This window comes from Balaenoptera ricei, chromosome 18 (assembly GCF_028023285.1).
Source record: "Balaenoptera ricei isolate mBalRic1 chromosome 18, mBalRic1.hap2, whole genome shotgun sequence".
Lineage (NCBI taxonomy): Eukaryota > Metazoa > Chordata > Mammalia > Artiodactyla > Balaenopteridae > Balaenoptera > Balaenoptera ricei.
The window spans coordinates 71,565,383-71,587,457 of NC_082656.1; the positions used below are offsets into that span (position 1 = coordinate 71,565,383).

General features: G+C 38.7%; 1 protein-coding gene across 1 annotated transcript in view; it reads left to right on the top strand.

Annotated features, from left to right (window-relative positions):
* The first annotated feature begins 1,628 nt into the window (after window positions 1-1,628).
* Window positions 1,629-22,075, top strand: part of IPO5 (importin 5) — a 40,338-nt gene continuing 19,891 nt past the window's right edge. The window contains exons 1-10 of the mRNA XM_059902783.1: window positions 1,629-1,834; window positions 7,464-7,544; window positions 10,432-10,624; window positions 12,283-12,385; window positions 13,797-13,893; window positions 14,112-14,216; window positions 16,555-16,677; window positions 16,764-16,884; window positions 18,676-18,763; window positions 20,621-20,727. Of these exons, the coding sequence (XP_059758766.1) occupies window positions 1,745-1,834; window positions 7,464-7,544; window positions 10,432-10,624; window positions 12,283-12,385; window positions 13,797-13,893; window positions 14,112-14,216; window positions 16,555-16,677; window positions 16,764-16,884; window positions 18,676-18,763; window positions 20,621-20,727 (1,108 nt within the window). The 5' untranslated portion in view covers window positions 1,629-1,744. The remainder of the gene's footprint in view (window positions 1,835-7,463; window positions 7,545-10,431; window positions 10,625-12,282; window positions 12,386-13,796; window positions 13,894-14,111; window positions 14,217-16,554; window positions 16,678-16,763; window positions 16,885-18,675; window positions 18,764-20,620; window positions 20,728-22,075) is intronic.

Genomic DNA, 22,075 nt, shown 5'->3' on the forward strand with positions numbered 1-22,075 from the left:
AATTAAGCTTCCTCAAACTCCAGACATGCCCACTGCAAAAACAAAAAAACAAAACAAAAAAACAAAATCTACCCCAAGTTAATGTACATAATGGTCTGTCTTTGAAGAAATGTATTATAAGAATGACAAATTGTCACATCTAAGAAACATCAAATCTACAAAGCTGGGTCGGCAGACCTCTTATAGAGAACCCTATCACTGTCACAGATAAAACTTTCTAAGGGACTTTTCTCCACGAATCAGTTAGAACCCTTTACAATATCTTGGCTGGCAATCACAGTTTCATGTGGATCCCAAGCCTCAGCCCAGAGGTTCTGGACACAGTGGCCTGGATTCTAACGTACAGGCAAGGTTTATCATTCATTCAAAAGCAAACGTTTTAAGTGGAACTTCAAAGACCAGAACCTCAACAGAATAGTCAACAGGAAATTAAATTCCCTAAGTTAAATACTGTGAGTGGCCAGAAGTGTAGTAGTCTCTATCGCACTCAGTGCGGAAGCTTCTCACTAGAAACTGTCTTTTTGAGGCAGAAATGAATTGTGTTATTTTCTCCACCGTCAACCTTAACCCAACGCATTGGACATAGTAGGGGCTCAACAGAAGTGCCCTTTGATTTGAACACTACTGCTCTCTCAGCCTTTGGCAGCTCCAGAAAAGGCAGATTGGGGTATTATCTATGCATTAGTCTACTTCAGTTGAAACCAGGTCTCTGAGCCCCTAAGGACGGGTGTGAACCAAACACATTGAGAAATCAACCCTACAAGCCTGTGTTTCTTTAGGGAAGGGGGCGGGTCTTAACTTTCCTCAATCATTGAAAGAATGGGACCCCAAAACAAGGAATTCAAAGGAATAGTCTAGGATCCTGGGGTGGGAAGAGGGGGAGGCAAGTGTGCTACGTGGCCACTGAGGACGACAGCGGGCTGGGAGTGGGTAGGCCTGGCGGGGGGGCCTGGGCCTGAGTAACCCCTCTTCCGGGCAAGGCCAGGGCGTGAGTCACTGGTGAGCCTGGTGGGAGGAAGGGGTGGCCTGAGGCATAGCCCTTGGGGAGGTCGGAGGGTCTGACTGATGGAGGGATCTCTGGAGCTGGGGGTGGAATTAAAGTAGGAAGTGGATTTTGAAATCCACTCTCTCTCCCTCTGCGGTGGGGTGTCTAGGGCTCCAGGGGCCGGGGGACTGGGGCTGGGGGCGCTCCTCGGGTCGCAGGGAGGGGCTGCCGGGCAGCGGGGGAGGAGACCTGCCAGCCCGCGGCGCCGAAATCTCCCGCGCTCTGGAGCTGGCCCCTCCTCCCCCGCCGGGCTTCACGCCCCTCGCCGCCGCCAGGCCCGCCAGCCGGCTCCTCCCGCTTTTCCCGCGACGCAAGCCGCGGCCACAGGAGCCACCACGTCCCCGCCCCGCCACCGCCCGCGCCAAGCCTGGCGGTGCGCCGCGCCCCGCCAGTGACGGCACTGCAGGGTGCGTGGCCAATCGGCTCGGCCCCCGAGCAGTCGGTGTCGGCCCCGCCCCTCGCACCCAGGGCCAATGGGGCGCCGGCGCCGGCGTCCCCGGCGGGGTGAGGGGTCGCGAGGCCCCGCCCTGTCCTCCCCTTTCCCCTTTGCCCCGCCCTTTCCCGCCCGGCCCCCTAGCCCCGCGTCGCTGCTGGTGCCGGTCCCCGCGCTGGGCCCGCCCCCGCCCCTCCCGCCGGCCCGCCAGCGCGCCTCACGGCTCCTGTCTCCCCTCCCTCCTTCTCTCTCTCACGCCTAGCGCAATGGCGGCCGCCGCGGCGGAGCAGCAACAGTTCTACCTGCTCCTGGGAAACCTGCTCAGCCCCGACAATGTGGTCCGGAAACAGGCAGAGGTAACCGAGCTCGCCCCCCCCGCCCCCGACTCCGCGCCCCGGCCGGCGCGCCGACCCTTCCCGCGACGCCGCCCGCTGGGCCTTGGCAGCTCAGCCGCGGCGGCGCAGGCCGGGCCAGGCGGGCGGCGGCCGCTCAGCCCACGTGTGAGTCGGCCCTCGGCTCCCGGCGGTTCCCCCCCCCCCCCGGGCTCTTCCGGCCCTTGCAGCCGCGGCGCCAGTTACCTCCCCGTCGCCGCTCGCACACACGTGCGGCCGCTGCTGACACGCTGCCCCCGCCCAGATGGGGAAGCCGGGCGGCGGGGTGGGGTGTGGGGCGGGCCCCGGGGCTCCCCTCGCCCCTTTCCCGCTTTCCCCCTCTCCCCCTCTGGGCGCCTCCCCCGGCCTTCCAGCTGCGGTCCCACCCTGCCCAGCGCTTTGGTCCCCCAAACCCTGGCTGCTCCCTGACCCGTCACCCCTGCTTCTCTCCTGCCCCTCACTCTTCACACACCGTCTGTCCATCGCTTCCCCATCCCTTCCTATTGAAATGTGCCTTGCCTTCTCGCCTTCTTTCCACCTGTTTACATTTAGTCCTCTTTCTCGTTCTGTTTCCTAACATCAGAAGCCGGATTTCCCTCCCCCCGCCCCCAGTTTTGTGAAGTTGCCTTTAGGATTTCTTTCCAAGCAGCTTGCACCGTTACTTTGCCCATCCTTCGGATACATTTTCTTTGATCTTTAGAGATTTGTGGTCTCATAAATGGGATGTTCTGGGACTTCCGTTGTCTAACTGGGCCAATGCCATATATTTAAGCCTTTAATTTCACTAAATCTAGCCTGAGTCTCTCTTTTTTTTTAACCACCTCTGGCTCCTGACCTCCAAAATGTGGGGCTGTGGATAAAGTTTCAAGAGACAGTATTTCAAATGTCTCTGCAAGTTCATTTACCAGGTAGCTGTAAGGCACACTTGGTTCTGTAGAAGACTGTTGTTATACTAAGCCCTGAGATGCGATTTGAGACACCAAGGGAAGGGCAGAAATTTTCCAGTTCCTGTGAAGTGCATTATCAGACCCTATCCTCAAAGTTGATTATATATGGAGTTCTTTGCAACCACGTGATTGAAGATTTTTTATAAGAGTCAGTGAAGGATGTTCAGCCAGATATTCTTACGGAGCAAAAATTTATTTGGTACATAGGTAATGAAATTGGGGGACAAATCCTCTTCTAGATTCACGAGTTTTTATAGTTGTTTTTAAAATCACAACATCATTCTTACTTTAAATAGATGGAGGGTCTGCTGCTTATGCTTGGTGGTTTTCTGATCCATGAAGTAAATACACTGGAAGTTCAGTTCTGAATGAAAAACACTTTAAACAACTGTTAACTTTATCCTAATGACTTTCAATTCATTTCTTATACACATTCAGGGTAAAAATTCAAACTGCAAATAGTTTGGGTTTTTTTTTTTTGGCTGCGCAGCGCGGCTTGCGGGATCTTAGTTCCCCAGCCAGGGATTGAACCCCGGCCATGGCAGTGAAAGTGCTGAGTCCTAACCACTGGACTGCCGGGGAGTTCCCTGCAAATTGTTTTTTTATGCCATTCCCCAAAGGTAACCACTTTTAAGTGTCTGGTGAATCTTCCTTGCGAATATCCTTATAGGCGTATATGTATACGTTGATTTTTTTACATGAATGGGCTTATAGTACGCATCCTGTTGTGCAGACTTGGAATTTTCACTCAGTAAATTTCACATTGCCACATAAGAGGGTTTTTTTTAAAAGCAGCAATGGATGCTCAACCAACCACCTATGAATGGATGTTGAGGTTTCCATTGTCCTGCTCATAAAAATAGTGCTTTACATTGGAGTACATGTATATTATCTTTTCAGACTTTAACAGGTTTATTTGTAGAATATTTAGAAGTTGTATTTGTCCTTAGAAGTGATGTGCATTTTTATCTGCATCAGTTTGCACTGCTATCAGAGGGATGTGATGAGCCTATAAAAACATTTTAATGCTTTCTGCTAACTCTAGAGGTAATTTTTCACCAAAATAAGTTCTTAATCCCAACCCATAATAGAAATTTCCATGTGTTACAAAGCAGAACAGCATTGTAATTAGTAAGCTAGTTTAATTCTCCCTCTTCCCTCCAGTTGCTTAAGTCTCTATTGTCAAGCCTAGTGGGGAATCTCTCTTCTATTGAACTAAATACCAATGTCTGGTTTAGCTTGAATTCCGGTTGGTGCCTGTTGTAAATCTTTTATCACTCCCATCAATTTGGGGATGGTTAGCAGCATTCAGCACATTTTCTCATAAAGAACAATTGAAAATAAGTACTGTTATTCTCTTAGTCTTTTTATTCTGAGTGAAAGCATTCAGATACTATACTTTTACTTTCATTGTATATCCTGGGACTGTATTAATATGTAAACTAAGTACTATAATATAGAATTTTCTTAATTTGACAGAAAAAAAGGTAAATGTTTGAAGGGAAGCTCCCTAGCACCATGTAATATAGTACTAAACTGGTCTGTAAATAGAGCTTCTTAGGAAAGCAAAATATTTGAAAAAGAAACGGCCACACATAACAATACCTTAATACCACATTTTTCCCTTTTTTGCCGTATGAAATGAGCCCTTTATAAGTGATCAAACTAAATAATATTGAGTATTACAGTCTGATATAACAAATACAGAATTTTTTTTTTTGAAGTAAAGAATTGGCAAGGGCTCAGTAAATATCTTTGTAATTTACTCAGTCAAAATAAAAATACTTAGTTGACACATAAATACCAAACTGTTGACTAAAGTGACTTGTTTTATATTCAAATATGAAGTCAAGCACAGTAAAAGACTTACTGTTATATATTGTTGAAGTCATTGAATGGCTTCAAAACTTTAAGAAGTTATAAACCTTTTTCCATTGTATAAACCATTTGGTAGGCTTTATATTTTATTTCTATTAAATCTTAAAGGATTTTTCTCTTTAACTTTACAGAAAAAAATGTTTCCGGTATTTTAAGAAATGATTTAAATGCCCGTCTCAAAAATTTAATAATTAACATGAATACATTGAATAAATAATTGACAGGTATTCCAGAGTCGAATGTCCATGGCATTCATGACCAGACATTTTTATATGACATAAGCTTGAGTAATCACTAATCATATGCATGGATTTTATATTCCCAGTTTTTTCCATTGACTTGTTCCTCATTGATTGTAGTACAGCACTTCATTAATGAGATTTGAACTGAAAGAGGTCAATGTATTGAAAATTTTACCTGATTTTTGAGGAACCAGGGTGTTTACTAGGTAAAAGTTGTTTGTCCCATCTTTACATTTCCATATACATGGAGGCTTACCATAAATATTTATGGAATAGTGAGATGAGTGCATTTTAGCATTTTTCCTTTCTGGGGCTGGGGGGTGAACTCCGCTTTCCATTGTGTGATTGTGTATGGTGGTGTCAAACGGAATGAACTTTTATGTGCAATAACACTGGTAACATTCATTGAACCTGCCTGGGCTAGAGCTAGAAATATTCTTAGAAAAATTCTTTGCATTTGCTGTACTCTAATGTGCCAGGTGCTGGGAATACCATGAGGAAGAGATACCGTCTCTGTCTTTGTGGAACTCAGTCTACTTAGGCTAAGAGAAAGTTGTTCTTTTGACTTCATGGCTGTGTTCTTTTTGCCAGACTTTATCCTTGACTAGTGTCGTGGTGTAAATGTAATACTAGATCTGGATTGCCATGCTGGAACATATCAAATGGGGAGAACCCTCTCTCAGGAGTCAGATGTCATACTAAACTCTCCTTCCATTGACTTTTAATTTGTTGTGGAATACAGTTTACTATTTGATTTACTGTTTATAACAAGTTTTCTGAGACTGGTATCTTAGTGAAGAATTTCTTATCCCCAAAACTTGATTTAGACCACTGGAAATTTAAGTGTTAAACATATAAAACATCTACAGGGCATTAGGGGCTAAGCTAGTACAAGGAATAAAAAGACATTTTTATTATACTGTAAGAGACTTTGTTTAAATGAAAACGCTGCTGGTTTTTGAGTTGCTTTGATAAAGATTAAGTGAAAAATCTCAAGGTACATCCATTTTTGCAATCATTTTGTAGGTATCTACATAAATTATCATTTCTGGATAAGTAAATTCAGACTATCTTCTCAGCTGTGAAAACTTTTTGTCACAGTTTTCAGCATTATTATGTTCCTGTGTGCTTATGTACTAGAGGGGAACTTGAGGTCATCAGAAGATTTTGAATTGTCCTTTTCCCAAAATGTGTTCTTCCCGAGATTCAGATATGTTTGAGAAGTTTGAAAACTGTACAGCATTGCATAAATAGACCTGGTTGTTTAGTGGAGTCAGGCCCCAGAGGTGAAACCCAGAGAGGGCATTCAGTGTCAGGGAGATTTTGGGTACAGCTGGCCTCAGAAGAACAGAATTCTTTCTACTGTTTATTGTCTGTGACCTTGAGCAAGTCATTTAACTTCTGAGCCTTTATTTCCTTATCTGTCAATATCCCAGGGATACCACAGAGCACTAGATAAATGGGAGATATGGATTCAGAGAAGCACAATTTTCCCTTCCTTGTCCTCATCACTTCTGTCTAGAGAGAAACTAGGTAGATTATAGAAGATGGTAGCAGAGCAGACAAGCTCTTTGAATTGAGACTGCTGAGAAATTAACATGTTATCTACATTATTAACCTTCAAGTGGATAGATGAGAATAGAATATTTACTAAGAGGCTTCTTGGAAAACAATTCCAAGTGTACTTAAAATAATGATTACTTTTCCACCTTAAAAGACTGACATTAGAAATTGTATGCATGCACATGAATCTACACTTCGATTTACTTTTGTACACGTCATATACTTAGGTCTTATTTTTTGATCCACTCTTATCTACCTTTTAATTGGCGTGAATTTTTTTTTACTGTTAAACAATTTGCTCTCATTTTACGTTATTAATGGAGAAGGAAAGAAGTGTCCTGAGTCACAAAACCTAGATGTCTAGATTTATTGAAATGATATTAAGTTTCCTGACCAACTTTATCCTGACCATATTCATTTGTTTATGTATATAATATGGTTTCGGTATAATCTTTGCTTGAAAGAAAATGTAGCATAAAGAAGTTGAATATTTTCCCTTTCTCTGACTTGCTTCATCTGAGGGTATTTCTCTGGTGGTTGTAAGTAGTAACTTGAACCAATTCTACATCATTTGGTCTAAAAAATGTTGACGAGATAAGCAGTTTTCCATGATGTAAGGGGATATTGAGTGAGCACTTCACAGCATGGTAGCTCAACACTGGTCAAGTTTTTGGTTCTCTTAGGCCTTGAGTTTTATTAATCACAGAGGAGCCTAAGGTAAGAAAATGTGCACATACATTAGAAAAATCTAGTTAAGAGACAAAGGTGGAAAGGAACTTGATAAGTAACTTCTTCAACATCCTCTTTCCTGACTTGTCTGAAGTATGTTCTCTTGCTCAGGAGAAAACTTTCACACCATACCTAGGGTGTTGGACTCCTCATGCATGGATCTTTCCTGCACTTCCTTTCAGTTCTATAAATGGTGTACTCAGGAAATTTTCTAACATGATATTCTAACCTTTAATGTTTTTCTTTTTCATGTAGGAAACCTATGAGAATATCCCAGGCCAGTCGAAGATCACATTCCTTTTACAAGCCATCAGAAATACAACAGCTGCTGAGGAGGTACTACTTTATTTATTTTATTTTTTTTTTAAAGGCAGGATTTCATTCATTTTTTTTTTTTTTTAACTTTTGGGTTTGTTTATTTATTTATTTATTTATTCATGGCTGTGTTGGGTCTTCGTTTCTGTGTGAGGGCTTTCTCTAGTTATGGCAAGCGGGGGCCACTCTTCATCGCGGTGCGCGGGCCTCTCACTGTCGCGGCCTCTCTTGTTGCGGAGCACAGGCTCCAGACGCGCAGGCTCAGTAGTTGTGGCTCACGGGCCTAGTTGCTCTGCGGCATGTGGGATCTTCCCAGACCAGGGCTCAAACCCGTGTCCCCTGCATTGGCAGGCAGATTCTCAACCACTGCGCCACCAGGGAAGCCCCGGAGGTACTACTTTAATTCTTTGAATGTGACTTTCTTACAAACAGTCGGGTATTAGATAGTCCTCAGAGTGGGTAATGAGAACTGTTGTTTACTGCATAGACATTACCAGAACTCTGAACTTAATTCTTTGTTAAAAGCTACTTTGGAGTTATAATTTTTTTGAAATACTCTGTATTAAAAATGAGAATTTCTTTTTTTCCATGTTAGATGATTACATAAAAATTATTAAATGTAAGTTATTTTTTTGGTAACTATAAAAATTTTTCTTCCTTGGAACAATTCATTCTAGAGGAGGAAGTTGAATTCATTCAGTGTTTTAATGTGTTGCCAAATGAAAAAATACTTTTTGTCTTTAAAACTTTTATGCTTATAGCTATTTCTGGGTGGTGAAGAATACGTGCTACAGATGTGTAAGGACAAAGACACAGTTTGTTAGAATCCTTTAAAAATCATGGTTTTCAGCAAATTACTGTACTAAATTCAAATTTATAGTATGTTACTGCTTCTCTGCATTTAGCTGCTAACTTTTTCTCAAAAGTAATATCCTTGTATATAGTTAATGTTAATTGAATATCCTCTCTTCTGGAAAAGGCATCAAAATACCCAAGTGTAGAAAACTTACTCCACCTACGAAACATTGCATTAGAATTTGTAAAGTGAGACTTCATTGCTAACAGTCACACGATATGGAAAATGCTTATATTAACACATGATGGAAATGAAGTCACACTAAATCTTCTATATAATGTTACACCTGCCTTCTTCTAGTCAGTCAGTTTAAACTGGCAATTTAGTGTTTTCTGATAACACTTAGAAAACACTATAATAAAGTGCCTTCGTTTTTTTTAAAACAGGTGACAAAAGGCACTTCTTCACCTTTGTAGCATACTATTTTTCTTTAATTCAAAATAAATGTCAAATATGAGGACAAACATAGAAGTAACTTAAATCTCTAAAATAGTTGGCTATTTTAATTCTTGAAGATTGATGCAGGTTAGCTGCAAAACAAGTTTTAAAGCCAAGAATAATGTGAAAATTATTGAATTTTATTTCTAAAAGCCTATTTTGAACCCTATTTAGATCCTGCTTTGACTTAGGAATTAGATGATTATGAACTAGCCTCAGCATCTTCATGATTCAGTGTATGTGTGAGAAGAACTGCACCAATTTTAACCACTGTTTAACCTCTCTGAATCCTTTCTAGAGCATAAATTAAAATTTTTTAAAAGTTTGCTATCAGCCAGAAGTGATTCAGATAAGCTTTCTCAGTGAGAAGTAAATGGAGGGAAAAAAATGGCAAATTTTATTTGTATGGCTTAATTCTTTTTGTTATTGTTGGTCACAGTCTCAAAGTAATTATAGTGATAATGAGTACCTGCAGTCCAGAAAAAAAGAATATGAAAAATCGGGTTTAATATTTTCAATGGCTTATTGACTTCTTACGATAAAATTTTAGAATGGCATTTGTCTCAGCTTTTCTTTTGATACTCTGAATGAATATTATACAGAAAGTGCCAAATTTAAATACATTTTACAAATTTGAAAATGGGATAAGAATATACACATTGAGATTAGGGCTTTTTAGATATGGGGAACTTGTGATGTTTGTTTGCATGAATGAAGTATAAAGATAAATGGATTTTTTTAATTAATTAATTAATTTTTATTTTTGGCTGCATTGGGTCTTCGTTGCTGCGCGTGGGCTTTCTCTAGTTGTGACAGGCGGGAGCCACTCTTCGTTGTGGTCCATGGGTTTCTCATTGCGGGGCTTCTCTTGTTGTGGAGCACAGGCTCTAGGTGCACGGACTTCAGTAGTTGTGGCTTGCGGGCTTTAGAGTGCAGGCTCAGTAGTTGTGGCTCGCAGGGTCTAGAGGACAGGCTCAGTAGTTGTGGCGCACGGGCTTAGTTACTCTGCGGCATGTGGGATCTTCCTGGACCAGGGCTCGAACACGTGTCCCCTGCATTGGCAGGAGGATTCTTAACCACTGCGCCACCAGGGAAGTCCCAGATAAATGGATTTGATATCGATTTATCTAAGAGGCTAATGAAAGGGCGGTGATACAGTAAGATTGGCCAGGCTGGGAGCATAAGATTAAGTAGGAAAGGTACTTTATACACTAGAATGAGAGCCAGATAGGGAAGTAAGAAAAGAGCATTATAGGGTTTGCGATTTATATTAAGATTTGTTTTTCTCCAAAGAATATATTTAAAATAGGAATTAAAGACAGGTTTATCATTGCTAAGATATGTGTTCCTATTCAAGATCTAATATGTTCAAGGCTTTTCCTCAGCTATAAACAAATAACTTTTGTGTGGCATTTTCTGTACAGTAGACTAATGTGATTAGAAAGATTTTTATGTATGTTACCTATTATTTTTTTTAAAACTCTAGCGAAATGCTTTTGAAATGAATTGTAAAACTAGAATAGTAAAGTACATCAATGGCAGAGTGAATGTAGCTTGTTGGAAATTTTTTCTCCAGTAAGACACCAAGTTATTAACAATGTTATCTATTTATAGGCTAGACAAATGGCTGCCGTTCTCCTAAGACGTCTGTTGTCCTCTGCATTTGATGAAGTCTATCCAGCTCTTTCCCCTGATGTTCAGACTGCCATCAAGAGTGAGCTACTAATGATTATTCAAATGGAAACACAGTCTAGCATGAGGAAAAAAATTTGTGATATTGCTGCAGAGCTGGCCAGGAATTTGATAGGTATGTGTGCAAATATGTTTATCATTATGTTGTTGAAGAAAATGAATACATATATCTTTTTTTTAAGTGGAATCTTGGAGGAAGACTCACAGTACTTGAGTATCATTTATTCTGTTCGAAATGAGAGTGATTATGGATTCTGCATTTAAAGCCAAAAATTACAGATGTTTGTGAAATGCAGATATAATTAATACTTACCTATTGATCTTCAAAACTGTTTCTCTGTGTGGAGAAATAATTTTCTAGTTTACTTGAGAATTGTCAGTTTTATTTTCCCCTTAATCTGTAGTTTTGAAAGCATAGTTTAACTTATAAACCTGCCAATAGAAGTAGAAATCAGTGGACTCCAGGTGGTTTTTTGCTGTTAAAGTTGTGTTTATAAATTAAGCACATATGCTTATTATACTACTATAGTTCATTATTAAATACCCAGAAATATTTTAGAGGATAAGGTAAATGAAAACACCTAAAAATGCATTTTATCGGCAGCCAGAACTCTTTTTGGTCACACTAAAAACATTAATGATATAATTGGATATGCTTTGTTATTTTTTTTTGACAGATTCATACATGTGATTTTAAACTTGGTTCATTTAGGTGGCATTTTTAAAGGTTGAAAAGAATACCTCACTGAGATAAGGCTAACTGGGAGAATATTGCTAGTTGTGCTTAGTAAATTATGACACAATTTTTTAATCTCCACTACTAGTAATGCAGATGTTCAATTCAACTTACTGATACAACGAATTCTTAAAAACCAATAGGAAACGTGTTAAATTTTTATATTTTAAGTAAGTTCTAAACCCACAGAAACTTGAATTTTTTTTAACTAACTTGGGAAGTTCTATTTTCAAGTTTTTTAAGTGTGCAGATAGGAATTTTTATACATTACATCATTTCTAACTCAAAATCACTTAATAATGGAAGCATTTCCAGAATGTTTCAAAGTGCTCTCTCCATAAATTTTTTTGTCAGCACACTACTCACTTCAGAGAAGTTCAGCAAATGGGGGGGGAATTTTTTTTTAAAAAATGCATAACTCGTCTGTATTTTCTATAACTCTTGAGTTCTTTGTGACAATAAAACCAGTGAGTCTCTTAACTGGTACAGTAGATTTTGGTGGTGGTTCATTTTTATCACAAAGTATCACAAAAATCTATATTTTAAAATCTTGTTAAAACACAACCACATTGATAACATCCTATAGTACTTAAAACTGCACAGTGTGATCACAGCTCTGGGATTCCCATTCCCATTCTCCAGTTTGCAAGTAATAAATATTTTGGTTTTAAGACTTGTTACCAAATATTGGCTTTGCCTGCTTTTTAAACTCTTTAATAACAAATAGTACGTATGAAAGACAACCAGTCCAGTAGTCAAAGTGTGCTTCCTTTTCTCCAGAACCCACTCCTGAGAAATAACCACTGCTGATAGTCTGTGCTTATGTAACCCAGATGCACACAATTGCTTTTACTAGATTATAATGCCAGTTTATGGTGGAAGGACTTGATTTTATTGGAATTTTTGTAAAAACATAGAGCGGGTGACATTTTCTACAGCCACATATTTTGAATGAGGCTTACAAAATGAAAGCATTCACTCTTGATATTTTGAAGTTTTGATTTACACAGGTTATGCCTGGATTTCTTTCCTTTTAGATGAGGATGGCAACAACCAATGGCCTGAAGGTCTGAAGTTCCTTTTTGATTCAGTCAGCTCTCAAAATGTGGGACTGCGGGAAGCTGCCCTTCATATTTTCTGGTATACACATTGATCTAATTTTGGGGGGGAAGTTTAATGTTATGAGTGCCCAAAGCACATTTTAATTGATTATTTTAGTCTAGCTTAACTTTTTAGCCTTAAATAATGCCTTTAGATAAGCTTTGTATTTGTGTTGGAAGCAAAATTGAAAAGAACAAAGCTTTTCATTTTACATTATGATCCTTTTTTGTATACGGGGATTCTCTGCAATTTTATTTCTTTCCTTTGTCTTTTATGATTCTGAAAAAATTTCTGGGACAGTTTCTTCCTTAGGAGATTGACACAGTACCAGCTGTAGCTTTTAGAAAGCCACTTTAATAATGGCATCTGGAAGAAGAGAAAGAAAATGGTGGTGAATCCCCACTGTCTTCTGGGTCTTCTGTGACCAAGCTTTAGAAAAACATAATATTTTAATAACCTCATTTATAAATAAATGATCTAAGTTTAGAATTAAATGATTAACTGCATTTTTAAAAATTTGGCCTACTGTACAGTTCTACTTCATTTAAAATAATATACAGTTGAATTTATAACTTATCAAGATCATATGCATTTTTTTTTGAGATCTACCTTAAGACTAGATATTACACCATTTTCTATTTTAGTTGTCAAGTGTATCTTTATATCAGTAGTCCAAATTGGAGAATTAAGTAAAAGTATTCAGTTTAATTATTTACCACATTTAAAGTAGAGCAGAACTTGGACTGCCTGGATCACCAAGGCTGGGAGCAGAGTGTGAGCGTGGTTACTACAGTTACCACCTGAGCCCCTGTGCTTGCTCTTGTCCCCTTCTGCACTTCAGGTCAGCTTCCCCCTGAGACAGAGTGATAAGGATAAAGCAGAGAGCTGGGGTGGGCGTGCACCTGGGTCGCCTCTACTCCCAGTCTGATTCCACTGTGTTTGTTTTCTGTTCACCTGACCCCAAAATAGGATTGCTTGGAAAATGGGTAGATGAAGTCCAGCCTTAAGGATTCATGTAAATTTTAAGTCAGTTAGACACGTAATTAGATGTTCTAGCTGACACCTTACTAAGATATAATGTAGTTTTTTTTTTTAATAAATTTATTTATTTTATTTATTTTTGGCTGCATTTGGTCTTCATTGCTGTGCACGAACTTTCTCTAGTTGTGGCGAGCGGGGGCTACTCTTTGTTGCGGTGCGCGGGCTTCTCATTGCAGTGGCTTCTCTTGTTGCGGAGCACAGGCTCTAGGCGAGCGGGCTTCAGTAGTTGTGGCTCGCAGGCTCAGTAGTTGTGGCGCATGGGCTTAGTTGCTCCGCGGCATGTGGGATCTTCCCAGACCAGGGCTTGAACCCATGTCCCCTGCACTGGCAGGCGGATTCTTAACCACTGCACCACCAGGGAAGCCCCTATAACGTAGTTTTTAAAGGATGCCTTGGATCATTTTTTCAGGAACTTTCCTGGAATTTTTGGAAATCAACAGCAGCACTATTTAGACGTCATCAAACGGATGTTAGTTCAGTGTATGCAAGATCAGGAACATCCATCGGTAAATAATTTCAATTCCATTAATATTAACACCTAATTTAATATAGCACCTAACTTGTGAAAGAAATTTATGTGTTTGGAGATCGTCTTTGCTTTTATACTTTAAAATATAGCTACTAGTTTTACTGATAAAGAAAATTTTCAACTTGAGTAAGAAAACTTGAACTTGCATCTATTAAGAATTTCTCATGATTGGCATTTTTGCTGTCTTCATTTTAGATCAGGACATTATCTGCTAGAGCTACCGCTGCGTTTATACTTGCAAACGAACATAATGTTGCCCTGTTCAAACATTTTGCAGACTTGTTACCCGGATTCTTACAGGTAAGAAAACAGTTTAGAATAGGTGATAATTATGTCCTTACTGGTTTTCTGTTGCTTACATTCTCATCAGAGTTCTGTAATGCATTCATTTATTCAATAAATATTTGTTGCCTACTATGTGCCAGCTGGGGATACAGCAGTGAACAAAACACGCAAATCTCTGTCCCCATTGAGTTAATATCTTTTGTCTTTGATAGACCTTTGGTCTCTTAGTTTCAGATTTTTTCTATAAGGTAAATGATATGAGCAATTTATGGTTATTATTGAATATGTAATCACATAGGTTATTTCCATTAGAACAACCAAATAACCTATGAAATGTAATGCCCATTTTTACATAAGGAGAAACTAAGGAGGAGAGGGTAAGAAACTTGCCCAAGGTCACAGTGTTGGTAAGTGGTGAAGTCATGCACAATTGAAACCCAAATTGGACTGCAGTCCTTACTGTTAAATACAGGGCTTGTAACAGTTTGTCCTGTAAAGTAAGTAGTTTATGGTTAGTTGACGTTATTGGATTCCAAGGATAAGTTACTATTTGAAGGACATCTGCCTCAATCAGAAAGTGAGATAAGCTTGGGTGAGTTAGAGTAGTTACGCTCAACCTTGTCAGTCCTCAAACCCCCTTTTATAACAAGTATTTTATAACTTTCCATAGTCTTTCTTAAAATGAAATGCATAGTAACAACTCATGTACACGTACAAGTTTCTAAAATATCAATGTATGGCCTTAAGTGGATACAAAGAAGAAATAGAAAGTAATGTCTAATAAAATGACATGCTTTTCCACATATAAATGCTAGGGCGTGACCACAACAAAGAGACAGTAGACTGGGTGATTTCTAAGTGATCTATACAAATGCAGTAGCTAAAAATGTGGACTGATACAGAGGTATCATTGGCGGTTCGAACACCATGATTTCTGTTAGTGTTGGTGATTTGAACTGGTGATTTCCAGAAATGGTGAAGTTCTGGACAAAACAAAATATCTATTCCTTCTCAATTTATACAATATTTACATTTTGCGGGGGATGGGGACATCATGGTACATTAAAACCAGGCAAAAAATAATTTGTGAGTTAGGTTCTAAGTTCAGATCATTATAAATGAGTTTTTCATTTATGTAAGTGTCTGGCATAATCATGCAAGATGCATGATAAAGTCAGATGAGTTCCTCGTAAGCATTTGTGTCACAGATGTAGGACATATAGTACCCCTGGCCTTTGCATTTCCTCCATCTGTGACAACCAGTGAAGCACCTCCTGAGAGGAATAGTGCCCCTGCTGAGGACCAGGTTAGAGAGGATTTAGGGGAGCTAAAACTAAAGGTTCATATGTGATAGAGTTATTACCAGAACTTAGTAGAAACTTTTTTCCCCATGCTATTAAGCTGAAAAGATAGTTTAGGTCAATGACAAAACATTAACTGATGAAACATTGTATTGTTTTAGTAGTTTATTATCTACAAGTCTTTTTTTTTTAATTTTATTTATTTATTTTTGGCTGCGTTGGGTCTTCGTTGCTGCGTGTGGGCTTTCTCTAGTTGCAGCGAGCAGGGGCTACTCTTCGTTGTGGTGTGCGGGCTTCTCATTGTGGTGGCTTCTCTTGTTGCAGAGCACGGGCTCTAGGCACACAGGCTCAGTAGTTGTGGCCCACGGGCTTAGTTACTTCACGGCATGTGGGATCTTCCTGGACCAGGACTCGAACCCACGTCCCCTGCTTTGGCAGGTGGATTCTTAACCACTGCGCCACCAGGGAAGTCCCTTATCTACAAGTCTTGAGTTACACACTGTTTAAGTCTAATTTCAGATTTTTCTTCATCTGAATTTAGGATAAGGTAAAATGTTAGCCAGAACTTTTAGGAGTTGTGACTCTGAAATAGGCAAAGGTAGATACAAAATGCGTACTTAAATTCCACAGTGACCAAACTTGACATCAAAGAGAAATAAATCGGGTAATATTGCACACTTCAAATGTATCATAGGATCTAGTATTTACTATAAGTGTGGGTATTGGAAGGACAGAGAAAAAGGGATTCCTTCTGGTTACGAAAAAATTCTTTGCCAGTCTTAAGTGTTGTTGTGGTTATTATAGTTGCACTGATTTTAATTTTTACTTAGGTTTAAATCTTTATGTGTTTCTAGTTAACATTAGGCAAAAGGAAAATATATATGTGGTTGTAGGTAGAATATCTGCATAATGTTGATTGCTAAGTTATTACTCAGTGAAAAATAATACTAGTATTTCTTTGTTATCTACCTCTTGATGTTCTGGCCAATGAGGCATCATAAAGTGACTCTTGAACACAGACCTTATTTTTTTATTCATTTCACCTTTTCTAGGCTGTAAATGACTCATGCTACCAGAATGATGATTCAGTCCTAAAATCCCTTGTTGAGATTGCGGACACTGTTCCAAAGTATTTACGTCCTCATTTGGAGGCAACTTTACAGCTAAGTCTGAAGGTAAATTAAATACTTAGGTAAATGTTCCGTTTCTTATTTTCCGTGAATAAACTACTAAATGTATGCAAATATGTCTTTTTTTGTAGTTGTGTGGAGACACTAGCCTCAATAATATGCAACGCCAGCTTGCCCTTGAAGTAATTGTGACCCTCTCTGAGACTGCAGCTGCTATGTTAAGAAAACATACCAATATTGTTGCACAGACTAGTAAGTCAAAGGTCTTTAAGTAGTTGGTGTTAAGGTGGCAAAATTGTTGGATAAGTTTGCTGAGAGTGGTGCAAGTCCACAGATTTTATTGGTAGAAGGAATGTTCTTTCAAACTCAGGTGAATCTGGGGAAATGCACTTTTACATTCTTAACTGCATGGACCCAACATGATGGCCATGCAACAGCACCCTGAAACCTCAGAATAGCAGGCATGACTTATAATACCTGGAAGTAAACCGAAAGATGTACAGGACCTCTGTGGGGAAAATTGGATGATGCATTGAAAGACTAATAGGAGAAGCAAATATCAGTACTCCTCAAAGTAAACTAAAAATTCAATATAATTTTAGCCAGAATCACAATAGAGTTGGTCATGATAAGATTGATTCTAAAATTCGTGTGGAAGAACATAGGGCCTGGAGTAGCCAAGACAATTTTGATGAATAAAGTACAGATCTTGCCTATCAGCTATGAAGATTTAGAGTTTGTTGATGGTGCAGGTAATAGATGAGTTGGATAGGATGAAAGGGTCCAGGAGCAGATCCACTCACATGGAGACAGAATGGACTTAAAAAGATAATTCATCAAAGGTCATTGGCACAACTGGTTATTTCTATGGGAAAAACATATCCCAACTTCAAATAGCCTATGAAACCCAATTTTCGGTTGATTAAACGTGAAATAATAGATACATTTTATAAGTAAAGCTTTTAATAGTAGAAAGTGATTTTTTTTTTAAGACTGAGTCAGAAACCATAGGTGCAAACATTACTAAATTTGTACTAGAACAATTTTTTGACCATCCAAAAATACATCATAAGTGAAATTAAAAGATAAGCCACAGACTGAGAGAAAGTAGTTCATTGCACACAATCAACAAAGTTTTGGTGTCCAGAAAATTGAAGCTGGGAACAGGAAGTTCGCAATAGAGGAATCTGAAATAGCTATTAAACACTGCTCAGTCTCCATAAATACAAATGCAATTGTCAAATACCAATTGTCAGAAAGTTTGACAATATCATGTGTCGATGAAGGGTGTGGAGCATAGAGAACTCACAGGAGCACTTCACACCTTGTGCAATATACAGACAGGCCTCCTTTTGAACTTCCCATAGGAATCAAGTTTATGCCGCCACTATGGAGAGCAGTTCAGTGGGTTTTAGTAATATTAAAGATACTTGTAACAGTTTCGTGCCCTGAACTCACACTTGTCAAGGAGATATGTATAAGAATCTCACCAAAGCAAATTTTGTAATAGGAAAAAAATTGGGAACAACTAAAATGTTCACCAACAGGATAGTGTGTTTATATAATGAAATGCTATGAAGTAATGCAAATGAAATCCATGTGTGTTGAGAAAAAAGCAAATTGCCAAAGGATATATATAGTGATACTATTTATTATGTAAAAGTAAAATCTTGGAATAATACTATGCGTTATACATAGAGAAAACTATAGTCCAAGTGTAAAAACAGTTTGGTAATGAGAAATATTGATTTTATTATGGTGATTGCTTCTGGTGAGGGAGGAAGAGGATGTAATACGATTTGGAATATTTGACTTTTATCCTTAATGTTACTTCTTAAAAAGAACAAGATCTAAAGCCAGTGTGCTAAAAAAGGTAAAAATGTAACAAACCAGATTTGGGGAGAACAGGCAAATAATTTTTTTGTTTTACTCTTAGAGGCAAAGCAAATCCTTTGTTTTTTACTTCTTAAAATTGTTAGTACATGGTGATATTGACAGAATTAAAGAGACAGTCTTCGGGTATGAAATACTTATTTTCTTTAGTTCCTCAGATGTTAGCCATGATGGTTGACCTTGAAGAGGATGAGGACTGGGCAAATGCGGATGAACTAGAAGATGATGATTTTGACAGGTAATCACACAGACCAAACACCGTGAAGTTTCCTTGACAGGATAGAGCAAGGTCAGGTGGCAGTGAGAGCTTAGGATTACAAGGCCTATCTCTTCCCCACACTGTATTCCGTAAATCTGAAGTTAAACTTATAAGTTTGGAATATGGGACATTTAGGCTTTCTCTGTTGTGTGTTTTTCTGTACCAAATTTTGTAAATACTTATCTTTAATAAAGTAGCTATCTTTATTACCCTGCTTTACTCTAAATTTTCTTCAAGAATTTTTTAATAGTATCTTCTAAAATATATATAAAGAAGCTTTATTGTGATAAATGCCTTTATATGCATAGACCTTAACTTAGAATAGTTGTTTCAGCAAATCCCCTGTATTTTCCCCAAATAATGCAATTTATGTTTAGGATAGAGAGGAGGCAATAATGGTGAGATTTATACACTGGGTGACAGTAACACTGAAATTACTATTTTACTTGTTTCAACTTAGTAAGTACCCATGAATACAGATTCCTATGGAAAAGTCAATCAATTTATATTCACTGTGAAGTAGTGATAATGGCTCCTTACATATATGAAACATAGCACTTCAGAGCAGCTATTTTAATTTGATTCTTTCAGTGGTCCTAAAGGGTATAGTATCACATTATAGATGCGGAAATGGAGAGGGAGGATTGAGTGATTTGTCCAAGGTTGTATAGCCAGTTAGTAGACTGGGCTTAATACCATATCTCTTACTCTTCCCAGTGCATCATACTGCCTTACCTCCTTTTCTTAAAAAGAACTGAAATTATTTCCCTGAAAGACTGGTAGTTGGTGTAAGCTACTATAACAGATATTAGATAGAATTAGACATTCGATTTACAGAATATATGGTGTCTTTTTGAAACTTAATCCTGTCATTAAAAATGACTGACTTTTGGCCTAAATACTCTTTAGAAGTATGAAAATAATCCTTGACTGGAAATCATCAAATAGGGCTGAAGAGAAGACTGGGCTCCAATCAGGTTTTCTTGCCCTGGTTCAGTTACTGTTATGTGCTGCTACCTGGCTTAATTTGCCCTGTAAAAGGCACTTAAATTTATATGGTTATGAAGCTATTTTTTTTCTGGACTGGGTGAATAAGATTTTAACTGTGAGTAAATAGGGCGTAAATATATTTTCAAGGTCAGTTTAAGTCTAAGAACCTGTTCTGAAGGTCATAGTTTCATCTTTCTCGTCTTGCCTTCACACAGAACAGTTAAAGATTATGCACATGACAAACTCATTGCTGATCTTGCAGTTCTAAAACAGAATAAATGTGCAAAGGCTTTTATGCCCAAATTTTTCTTCAGTTTTCGGGGAGAAAAACTAGAATTGACTTTCACCAATGCATAGTTTTTTGCGATGCAAATTGCACCCCTTAAAGATGAATAAGCTCACAGTGAGGAAAAAATCACATACCGGCTCAGTACCTTTTTCAGTTTTCTATGTTCTCCCCACTGATAGGTTTGAAGAATATATTTCCAGGAAATGAGATACACAAAGCTCTCCTAAACACTCTGCTTACCCCTCTGAGTCTTGAAAGTGTCAGAAACAAAGTTTTAACCAGTGAGTGGTGTGGTGGGGGGGAGTAGGAAAAGGCTTGAAAGATCAGATTCAGACATAAGACTTTTAAACCACAATGAGGCATGATAAAAATTTTATCCCCCCTCTTTTTTAAACTCTAGGGTTTTTAACCCACAACTTCACTACATATATTAGAAAGACCACTTGAATTAATTCTTCAGTCTCAGTTTAATAACATGTTTAGAAATATATCCATGCAGTGTCCTATTCTCGTGTATTTTGCTTATGTCGCGATTACATCATTTTGTTTGTGTGTAGCAATGCAGTTGCTGGTGAGAGTGCTTTAGACCGAATGGCTTGTGGACTTGGTGGAAAGCTCGTCCTGCCGATGATCAAGGAACATATTATGCAGATGCTTCAGAATCGTAAGCTGTTATCTCTTTCAAATGCTAGAATTGTGGAGTGTGGCTTTCCAAATCTTAAACTCTAACAAATGCTTAGACTGTGTCTAAAAGTCAGTCTTTGCCTTTTTATATTCTATGTTTAACCTAATTCTCATATTGATAGAATCCTATTCAGTCATCTTTAGAACCACTCAGTCTTACAGTAAAGAATATTTTTTCCTCAATACTGCAAATATTATTCAATTCTCCTTCCCCAGAATGGGCTTCAGTATATGGGAAAAAATTAAAAATTCTAAGGAAAATTGACAGATTTACTCCCTAGCCAGAAATATCTAAATTTGAATTTAAATAAAACGCCATTATTTGAATGTTTATGAAGTATGCATGTATTTGATTCACAGTCTTCCTTCATCTAATATCTTTTATTTTTTTAAAAATACCTACTTCTAGAGGAGAAGCTACTTCTATATTTCTCCTTTTATATTCCTAGCAAATATTTGGTCATTTGTTAGCCTTGTACCTGTAATTTGTATCAGTAACAAAAGTTGTTGTTTTGGTCCTTTTAATTACAAAGTTAATGTGCTTGACGTTTTTTAAAAATTCAGATACAGAAGTGTATGAACTGAAAGTCCCTTAACTTAGATTCAGGGGTGGCCACTGTTAACAGTCCTCTGAGACTTGAGTCTCTGACCTCGTTTACGCACGTGTGCAGTTGTGTTTAACGTGAGTATAGCACACAGATGCCATGCTTCCGCTCCACAGTGTATCATGTCACCACCCGATGGCTTCCTTTCGTTTAACAGCCACCTAGCATTCCACAATTCCCCATTAAACCATAATAGTTCTGTTCATAACAAATAATGCTACTGCATACACTCTTCTACAGAAATCCTGGCTTACATGTATGAGCATGTGTATCTATAGCATGTATTACAAGAGACAGACTTGAGGGTCAAACCATTGATTTGGGATCTTAAAGTAGTGAACTGGAATCACAGAATACCAGCTTCACATGAAAGTGAATTTTTGAGAACTCCAGCCCTTAGCCTTTACCTAGGTCCTCCTTATCCTGTAAGATTCTTATTTATCCTAAGAAGCCGTGGTCCAAAACCATTATCCCTTCTTAGTGATGTCATTTTACATCTGGGCCTGGAATAATAGTTTTTCCTGTTTTTACTCCCTAAATTTTGAGGGGTTTTTCCCCAAATGGATAGAGACAGTCAACATCACAGGTTGCTCAACCTATAAAAGCTACTAGAAAGAATCTAGCTTTTCCATTTTTAAGATGAAGAAAGTAAAGCCCAGAGACATGAAAGGTTACACACGGTCACCCAGCTATCAGTGTTTCACCACTGCTTAATGCCATTCT